This window comes from Petaurus breviceps, unplaced genomic scaffold (genome assembly GCF_028583685.1).
Source record: "Petaurus breviceps papuanus isolate PSGF00001 unplaced genomic scaffold, PetGlider_PUasm1.0 229, whole genome shotgun sequence".
In the NCBI taxonomy this organism is placed as follows: domain Eukaryota; kingdom Metazoa; phylum Chordata; class Mammalia; order Diprotodontia; family Petauridae; genus Petaurus; species Petaurus breviceps.
Genome location: NW_027185903.1, coordinates 17,232,174 through 17,242,173, shown reverse-complemented (window position 1 = coordinate 17,242,173; position 10,000 = coordinate 17,232,174). Strand labels below are relative to the sequence as shown.

General features: G+C 42.4%; 1 protein-coding gene across 1 annotated transcript; it reads left to right on the top strand.

Moving 5' to 3' along the window:
- Positions 1–153: 153 nt before the first annotated feature.
- Positions 154–8,819, top strand: OTP (orthopedia homeobox). Its single transcript, XM_069095992.1, has 3 exons — positions 154–190; positions 1,512–1,921; positions 8,289–8,819. Exons 1-3 carry the CDS (start codon positions 154–156, stop codon positions 8,817–8,819), a joined length of 978 nt encoding a protein of 325 aa, XP_068952093.1.
- Positions 8,820–10,000: the final 1,181 nt, after the last annotated feature.

Sequence of the window (10,000 nt, the reverse complement as noted above, 5' to 3'; positions counted from 1 at the left end):
TAATGCAAGAAGCCCCCTTTTTAACCACAAACCGAATTTTCTTTCATTTAGGTGATCTATATATATCTATATCTTATATCTTATATCTATTTTAAATAACTTAAAGCCGCTAAAATTTGGGGGGGAACAGCTTTCGCCCTGGAGCGGTGCGCGATGCTATCTCACGCCGACCTCCTGGACGCCAGGCTAGGTGAGTGTGTTCCTCTCGCCCCGGCAACCAGGAGAAGCCAGGGCAGGAAATTGTCAATTTGTTCCTTATTTTACCTTAATGCGCCCTAAATGGGCTAATTTCTTTAAAAGTAATTGTGCTGCATTAAAGTTTAATTTGATTTAACATCGTCTTTAAAAAAATCTATGGAATATGTAGATTCAAAAAAGGAGTTGGAGAATGTTGCTACTTTTGCTTTTCTTCCTTTTTTCTTTTTTCTTCTTTTTCTTTTTGCTTTTCATTTTTTTTTCTTTTTGGGGAAGGGGAGAGCTACACCACAGATAATTTGTTTGGGGCTTTTCCCTTCTTTTCCATTTGTTTTAATCTGAGTTTCTCTCTCTCTCTCTCTCTCTCTCTCTCTCTCTCTCTCTCTCCTTTCTCTTGTTCTTCTCCATCTCTCTCCTCCCCTCCCAACCTTAAAAAATAAGGTTAGTTCGTCAAAAATCTGGCAGGATGGAGAAGGAGATGGAATGGAGGCATTTTTTATTTAGTCTATGCCTTTGGAAAAGAAAAGACAAAATTTACTTTCACAGCCTGGCTCTTCCACTTTCTGGAAGGGGTTCCAAGGTCCTTCTGGCTAGAGATTCCTGCCTTTCTTTTCACTGAAGAGAAAAGCTGAATTCTTTAAAGTTTGATTCATTGTTCTCTAGAAGCCTTGTCAACTTTAGTTCAGTTATACTCATTGGAGGGTTACTGGCTTTTACTTTTTTTTTTTATTACTTAGGTTTTGTTCAATGTGGCTTCCAATTTCCAAACCCATTCGCGTATCTGGGAGGAGATAGGATTAGTTGGGGTTGAGGTTAGGGCTGGGGTCTCAATTTGTTCCCGAGATGGAAAGGTTTGGAGATTTTCGTCCGAAGGTGAGAAGTGTATTGGCCGTGGGGGAGAGTTTGCCGCTCTTTGAAATGCAGGTGGGAAGAGCCAAGGAGTTATGTTTGGTTTACTGTTGCACTGGGGATGCGGTTTATCAAAAGGGCCTGGGACATGTTTTATTGCAGGGGATGTGAGTGTATTTTATTACAGGAGATACGGAGGTATGTGCTGTTTATCACGGGAGATGGATCTAGAGAGTGGGGAAGGGGACATGAGGTATTAATCCAGCTTGGGTTTCCAGATCGTGGGCTAAAAAGGCGAAGATGTTAAGAACTTTTATGGGCCGGCTGGAGTTGACGCTGGTAGCAGTCAGGCCTTGATGGGCGGAGAGAATAGTGGGTTTCGCTAACTGGGTTGAGAGAGTCAGGAGAGGGGTCCCTGTCTCGGCTTCTCGGGGAAGGTAGTGATGCCATTTCCTTTACCTCCTCAGGTATGAAAGATGCCGCCGAGCTTTTGGGACATCGGGAGGCGGTGAAGTGCCGGCTGGGTGTGGGGGGTTCCGACCCTGGGGGTCATCCGGGAGACCTGGCCCCCAACTCGGACACGGTAGAGGGAGCAACACTTCTCCCGGGAGAGGACATCACCACGGTGGGCTCTAACACGGCCTCACTGGCGGTCAGCGCCAAGGACCCGGACAAACAGCCGGGGCCGCAGGGCGGGCAGAACCCCAGTCAGGCTGGACAGCAGCAAGGGCAGCAGAAACAGAAGCGCCACCGCACTCGTTTCACCCCCGCGCAGCTCAACGAGTTGGAGAGGAGCTTCGCTAAGACTCACTACCCGGATATCTTCATGAGGGAGGAGCTGGCCCTGCGAATCGGCCTCACCGAGTCCCGAGTACAGGTATGTGGGGCCTTGGGGATTGAACTGCTTTTTCCTACTGGGGAAGTCAAAGAGGGCAGAAAGTGGAGAATCTAGATCGGATTCCTTCCTCATCTACTCCGTGCCTGACACAGAGCCACCACCTTTTAACTTCCCAACAGGCACAAAAACAGGAATTCACTCACAACCTGCCCTCGGTCCTTTATCTTTCGTCCAAAACACATGCGTGAAACTTTAACGTTTGAAGACAGATTGCTGGTCTTTCTGAATTCAGTTCCATCTCGCTCCTGTGGAGAGAAAAATCTAGATTTTTCCTTCAAGCTACCAAATCAGTTGTCAAAGTCTTACTCTAGCTCCAATTATATACACATATCTCCCGTCCCACCCTTCCTCACCCCCCACAGAAAATATGAAAGATTTATTTCTCTCTGTGTGTTTCCAGACTGACGCGACAATATATATGGTAAACACACACGAAAAGAAAAATACTTGGCCCAAAATTAACTCCTTGTCAAGAAATCATACCCCGGCTTACAAAGAATATATATTTCTATTTAGTGAACTACACAAATACATAAGGACACAGACTCCCAGCTTCGATTCTTTATCGAGTTTTAACTTTGATAGTCCACAGGGATCATGGTGGCAACTGGAAAACTGACCTCCGGACCCACCTTAAAGGGCTTACGTTTCTCTCTTCAACACTCATTCTCTCACTTTTGAACAACAGCAATTTTTAAGTGATCAGAGACCGAAGGGTCTTGGCTGTAGGCTGTGTATGGTTAAGAAATAACGTTCACTTTTGGAAATATTGGCAGTGGGGATCACTATTAACCACAGGCCAATGGGAAAGCATAAATAACCTAGGAGATTAGGGTTATAAGATTCCTGAAATATTTGAAATAAAATAGAAGTCTAATAAATTTTCTAACCTAAAAGCAGCGTTAGTCCCCAACTCCGTCAAGAATATCATGAAATTTAAGTCACTCAACTCCCCGGTTCTCATTCGCGAGCTCTCCAGGGTGCTGAAAAGCAGGACTAAGCCGGGGTGTCTTCTCCAGGGTAAATTGAGGTAGTAGGTATCTAGTCTTCCAGGCATTTTTCAAACAATCTAAATGGTTCGTTAAACCAAGGTCAGCTGTTTTGAGAAATTTAATTTTAAAAGGTCTCGATTGTTTCAGATGTGAATGTTGTCCAGAAATAGAAGAGGGAAGGTGAAAGTAGTCATAACATCGATATACCTTATGTGTATATGTAGGTATATGTGTATGTTCATATATACATATATGCACCTATTACCATATTTTTAAAAAATGCCTACATGCATATTTTAATATATAGCAAATGAATGTCGTCAGAGGCCTGAAGTGGACAAAATTAATAAGATAGTAGAAAGGACACAACATAATGACACTCCAATAAATTTAAGTAGTTTTCCTGCTAAACTCTCACAGGCCTGAACCTACCCTCATTGAAATTACACATTGAAAGTCCTTTAATTGCATCGTGCAGTGACATTACCGAGGCAATTAAAAATTTTTACACCAGACAGACTTCTTCCTAAGTTTGAGCATTTGCAAATACAATTTTAATATTTCTATTAATTCGAAGATAATAATAACCAGCTAAATCGGTATCTTGATGTTTCACAATGAGAAGTATGGCGGTTATTTTCACTCAAGAGAAACAGTAGCTATATATTAATTTTTGTTTTTAAAAGCAAGATACTTTTGCTTAACCTAGCCACATTGATAATTACTTTAAATTAAAATAGAGATTAGAATCACAAATAAAATATAATTGGACAAGTGACTTTATGAAAAAAGAAAACGAGGTCTATTAAACTTTATTGGGTCTCCCAAAGGTTAATGACAGCTATTTCTATATTAGGAAAGTTATAAGTGAAATAAAATATAAAATATGTAATGGAAACAGTTATTTTCCAAAAGTACACAAAAGAAGTATGTAGGAAGAAAGAGACAAAGTAGTTTAATTGTCTCAGCATAATCTTAAAGCAAAGATAATAGCTTGCGACTGCTGATAAAAACAATTTAATAGAGTGGCAATTTCAATATTTTTTAAAAATAATGTTCTGTAGTTTAAAAAGTAATCAGATCAACATAACCTTCTTAATTAACATTTCAAAATGATTAACATTATGTAATGTAATGCAGAAATAATTTATGTGAAATGTATTTACTTCACAATTCACTGTACCATTGCTCCTTGACCAAATTCAAATTAAATAGTAATTGGTTTATGTTTTTATATGATGGGTACTTTATAGTTTTTTTTTTATAGTTAACAGATTGCTAGTGTTCTTTCAGTATGTGGGCCACCACACTGATTAAAAAAGGATCTAAACATTTAATTTATTGCCATTGTATATGTTTTAAAATGCTTCTGATTCCAGAGCAAATTGTCCCAAATACTATATTTCAACCTACATTTAATTTATATTACACTTCTAGGCAATTATTAAATAGACTTCTACTCATATGGAGACCAATTCCATGTCTGATATCTTTCCCCTTTTCAGGCTGGTGTAATAAAACCATTCCTTTTATAGCATGCCATTATTAGAAACCAATTTCAGAATTATTTATAACCTGGAATGGCTTATTAAGCAGCAATGCGAGAATCATGCAAATTACGCGATCAAATGCAATATAATAAGCATAATCATTAGTCTCTAGCACGGATTAATTAACTTTCAATATTTTATTTACATAAAAACCAAATCAGTGAAATAACTTCAGCACAGTCAGGCTTGCCTTTCAATATTTTATACGAACCAAAATAATGTGCTGTAATTCCATTGACCGTGTCCCCCAGAATGGCCCCTGTCACCTGCCACATCTTAATAGGGGACAAGCTGAGAGTATTTTCTAGTTTTCTAATGGAATGAGAAATTGCATTTTCTTCCTCTCCCAGCACTATTAAAGTGTAATGAATTCGGCCCAGAGTTCACGGCTGGCTGATCGAAATGAACCTGAGATCTGAGCTTTAATACAGCTCTCCAGATTTCCTACCAAATCTTCACATTAATCATTCGATGGATTCCAATGAGATCTTCATAAAGCTTTTGCTTCTGAAAAAAAAAAGTAATATCCACCCCCATCCCCCCATTTCTGAGCCATTTATAACTAGGGAATTAAACGGGCTATATATTTTAAAATACATTTACAGTATGTCTATATTACAGTAACAGCAGATATCATGAAAATAGATTTTTAGATTCCAACCTCCATTAGACCCTCACTGTTGTATTAAGCATTTTCAGGGAATAGTTGTATTTCCAACAGAGTACAAAGTTGGCCAATGCTTACCGGTTAATATATTTTCTGGACTTGTCATCTGTGCATTGTCAAAAATCTCCCTCAGGTTTTCTCTGCATTTTAATCTGTCATGCACTAGTTTTCAACTGGAAACATTCATATTTTTTAAAACATATGCACCATAGCTTTGAACTGAGGCGATCAAATCTGATGGAGATTATTTCCAACCTCAGTAAGCCATGAAACCATAAAAGATCTTGCAGTCGCCGTTTAACTGTTAACCCTAAAACATAATTGAACACCATTTTTAGATTATTTATGTAATATTTAGTTCCTTAACAACTGTTCATTTTGCTAATGGCTGATCTTATTTGCTGATCTGCATAGAAGGCAGTCAGTGACAAACCACTGCAGATTTCGAATCAGAATCAGTGTAAATTTCCCTTCCCTCCCCCAGCTTCTGGACTTTTAAAAATATTTAGGGATCCTCCAGTCGAAGCCAAGACGAATTTGTAGAGCATGAGGAATTCATCTTGCATTTATGTATTCTCGGAAGAACTGTGAGGAGTAGAGCCATATATTTGTGTAGTGTGAGTGTGTGTATATGCACAGAGGGAGATGCAATCACCTTGAAACCAAACACCAGTTCATCCTTGTCTCATTCTCTCCCTCCTTGCCCTTCCCTCCGCCTCCCCCAAGTTGGGGTTAGAATTCAATTCCCAGAGTCAAATGTTTCACACCGGTTTGTTACGATTTGGAAGTCGACCTTGGGGAACTAGATCTGCAGGTTCCTGCCCAGTTGTCAGAAACTCGGGAATGAATGAAACACGAGGTGTTTCCAGGCCTGCTGCAAGTCCCTGAGAAGGAACACTCCAGTCCCTCCCGCTTCCCCTGTAACCTGCTTCCTCTGAGTAACAGGCCACAGACAACTCAATTCTAGGCCGGCCACATTGATCCCTTTCACTATCAAAGTTTCTGCAGCTTCATTAATCCGTCATACCGCCAACTATCGAGGCTGCAGCAAGGACGAAAAGGACCCTCTCCAAGGAGGGTAAGCAGTCATCACAGTAAATGGAACAGAGATGAGAGAAAAGTAACAGCGGATGGTCTGGCTACCAGACTCCATCCAAAAGGCAATTTTCTGAAGCGATTATCACTTATCTGAATTTTATGAGATCGAGGAACTCCAGATTGCAAAACAGTTCAGTTCTGGAACTTCAGAGCCATGTTTACGGGTAGATTAGGGGTGTTCTGGTGACCCTCTGTCCAAGTTACGTTCTTCAGGTAGAACAATGACAGGCACCTTCCTGGAGGACAATCCATTAGTGGATGAGGGTAGACTCCTATGAATACAATTATCAAATTATGTCTCCTAAATTCTATATTAAACTCTATAAATCCTACACCTCAATCACACTTAAAAAAATTTCCACATGGTTAAAAGTGTCCAGATGACACCTATGCATAACCAAAAATCTTCCAAGCATCAATTGCCCTTTGGATTAAATAAATTAAGCATAGTTAGTAAACCCAAAAATGAATATCCTAAAATACAAGTATGATAATTAGTTTGATGACAGATTCCCTATCAAATCCTGATGCCATTTTAGTGACTTTGGCATCTGTACATCAATATAACTGATTAAAGGCTGAAATTCCAGGAGCAACTAATAAGAAACAAAACAAAAGTCCTCCACTTTTGTTTGGGGCATGATTTTCACTAATCAAATGTTTTTCATTGAGAAAGAAAGAGGTTTGTCAAAGCAAAATCACATATTATTGACAACTAGTGCAACATTGGATCTCGACCATCTTTTATTTGCAACATTGAAGAGACAAATTTACTTTCATCCAATGACAAAGGAGTGACTTCAAGGAACTGAAGCTAGGCTTTAGCCTTTGGAACTCCCTACCTAGCTCAAGAAAAGAGTAGGAACCTGAAGGCAAATCAGTTTGGAGGCTCTAAAAATAGATTACAGGACTCTAGAGAACACTTAGAAAAGGTGCAGTTAAAGTGGTTTGAGACAGATGTAGACTAGGTGGAAAAGCTTGGGGCAGTGGCATCAAACATTGGGGCAACTTGGGGACACTGGAGGTCACAGTGGTTATGAAAACAATAATGTGAATCAATGGCACTAACTTTCCCACACTAAACCTTGCATTAACCTATCCATCCGTTCACTGCACGGTTAGACTATAAGGATTTTTCTTTTGTCCTTTGTATCTGGCCATTGTCGCCCATGGTATCTTTTTTTTTTCTTTCAAATTTTAAGTGTCTGAGTTTTCCGGAAATGTTATACTATGTATAACCATAACCTTACATTGTGTTAGAAATGTATAGCTACAACCCTCTATTGCGTTAGAAACATTGTATAAATATAGATTTACATATGGTTTTCAATATATACAGCTAAGGAATATAAACATGTTCCATACAATATACTCTCTTTTTCTACGTAGACCTATATAACACAGGGCTCTTCCGTTCAAGCATGTATTTTTTGGAGCATGATAGATATGCTTTGTGCATACGTTCGCACATAACATAGATGGCATGTAAAGCCAATATACACGTCCACATAAGGCAGGGTACAGGAGTCTGTATTTATTATATTCACGGAATACAACAGTATTAGTACCAACAGAAATATGCCTGCATGGATAATGTGGGGTCGTGTCTACTAGAGAACCTTTGCACTGTGTAAGTATTGTGTTAACATTTCACAAAAATGAAGGTGGGCGGAGTGAAAATAAGGGAGAGGGAGAATCAGAAATTATGTTCTGTGTGGCTCTCGGTATTTTTGGTTAAATGCCCCTTTGCTTTACTTTGTATTCTCAGAGCTTAACAAGGTGCTTGGCACATATAGGCTCTTAATAAACCTTTGTTAACTGACCGACCCTTGCCCCCGTGGCTCACCTAGTCCCATCTCCCTGAATTGGGCTGCAGGACGCCGGTCTAGTGTGTCACTTCCTGCCCTGCTGGCGGCCTCGCTAACTTTGGCCTCTATCTCTGTGTCTACCTGTCCGTCTCCCTTCCCTCCCCCGGTGTGCTTGTGTCTTCCCCTATCTAAATCATTCCCCCACCCCTCCCCAACCTGACCCCCTTGCAGGTTTGGTTCCAGAATCGCCGCGCCAAGTGGAAGAAACGTAAGAAGACGACGAACGTTTTCCGGGCTCCCGGAACGCTGCTGCCCACGCCGGGTCTGCCACAGTTCCCCTCGGCCGCCGCGGCCGCCGCAGCCGCAATGGGGGACAGCCTGTGCTCCTTCCACGCCAATGACACCCGCTGGGCAGCGGCTGCTATGCCGGGCGTGTCGCAGCTGCCGCTGCCGCCCGCGCTGGGCAGGCAGCAGGCCATGGCGCAGTCTCTGTCTCAGTGCAGCCTCGCGGCCGGGCCCCCGCCCAACTCCATGGGCCTGTCCAACAGCCTGGCGGGTTCCAATGGAGCCGGGCTGCAGTCTCACCTCTACCAGCCCGCCTTTCCCGGCATGGTGCCCGCCTCCTTACCCGGCCCGAGCAATGTCACGGGCTCGCCCCAACTCTGCAGCTCCCCGGACAGCAGCGACGTGTGGCGGGGCACGAGCATCGCGTCCCTTCGCCGCAAAGCACTAGAGCACACAGTGTCCATGAGCTTCACCTAATGCCCCCTCTCCCGGACCCCGGGGCCCAAATCCCGACCCTGCTCTCCTCCTCTTCCCCGATGGCCCAGCAGCACCTCACCCATCTCCTTTCCATTCCTTTGGCCTCCCCCCACCCCACTCCACCCCTGCACCCCTCTCCTAGATTCCGCCCCCAATCCCCTCTCCTGCTTCTGCTCCCTTCAGTTCCTCAACTATTCTTTCTCTCCCCGCTTCTTTCCTTTGCCTATCCCTTGTTCTCCAGTCCCCTCTGCTCACGAGGCCTCCTCGTCCTCCTCTTCCATAAGCTCATCTCTCTCCCTGACTTTTTCTTACTCCCTGACTTCTAACTCCTTTACTCCCTCTCCATGCAGCCGTCCCTTCCCCCCCTTCCCCCGCTTAAAGCCAGTTTCTTTATCTTCACCGTCTTCCCTCCTACACTTGACCCTCCAAATCAAATCCCTCTGTCCTTTTTCCACTCTAGAATGGTCACCCTCTTTTAGGCAATTTCTTTTCCCCATCAGCCTCTCCAAGCCTTTGCCACATTTTCCTCTCAACCCCCCCCCCCACTTTTTTCAGCTACTGCCTTCTCTTCCTGAAGGATTGTTTTCACCGTCCACATTTCCTATTCTCACTATAATGCCTCACCCTCCTTGTCTCCTTTCTGTTTTTTCTACTTACACTCCCTATACCTTCTCATCACTCTCCCTAAGTTCCCTCTTCATTGCCCGCCTCCTCTTCACATTCTCCTTCATTTCCACTTTTACTCTTCCCTGCCTCACTCACCTCCCCCTACCCTTCTCCTAGCACCCTGCGAAATGCATTATTCCCGCCATTTTACTTACCAGGGAGTCGACTCAGGATCTGAAATCAGACACCAATGGACTGGTTTGTGGGCAGAAATACACACACACACAAACATACACACACAAAACACCTAAATCACACAAGGACATGCTCAAGGGACAACACAATATTAGGGACTTTTGTCTTAAAGGAGGACAAGTGTCTGCTACGGTCTGCCTCATCTAAGGGCCTAATTGATCTAATTTAATTTTTTCCTTCTTTCTTCCTTCCTTCCTTTCTTTCTTTCTTTCTTTCTTTCTTTCTTTCTTTCTTTCTTTCTTTCTTTCTTTCTTTCTTTCTTTCTTCCTTTCTTTCTTCTTCTTCTTCTTCTTCTTCTTCTTCTTCTTCTTCTTCTTCTT

What these genes read in the sequence shown, in the direction of transcription:
- OTP (XM_069095992.1), top strand. Translation starts at nt 154, where the DNA reads ATGCTATCTCACGCCGACCTCCTGGACGCCAGGCTAG. An exon ending in CCTCCTGGACGCCAGGCTAG is followed by an intron (nt 191 to 1,511) that starts GTGAGTGTGTTC and finishes TTACCTCCTCAG; the next exon opens with GTATGAAAGATGCCGCCGAG. An exon ending in TCACCGAGTCCCGAGTACAG is followed by an intron (nt 1,922 to 8,288) that starts GTATGTGGGGCC and finishes ACCCCCTTGCAG; the next exon opens with GTTTGGTTCCAGAATCGCCG.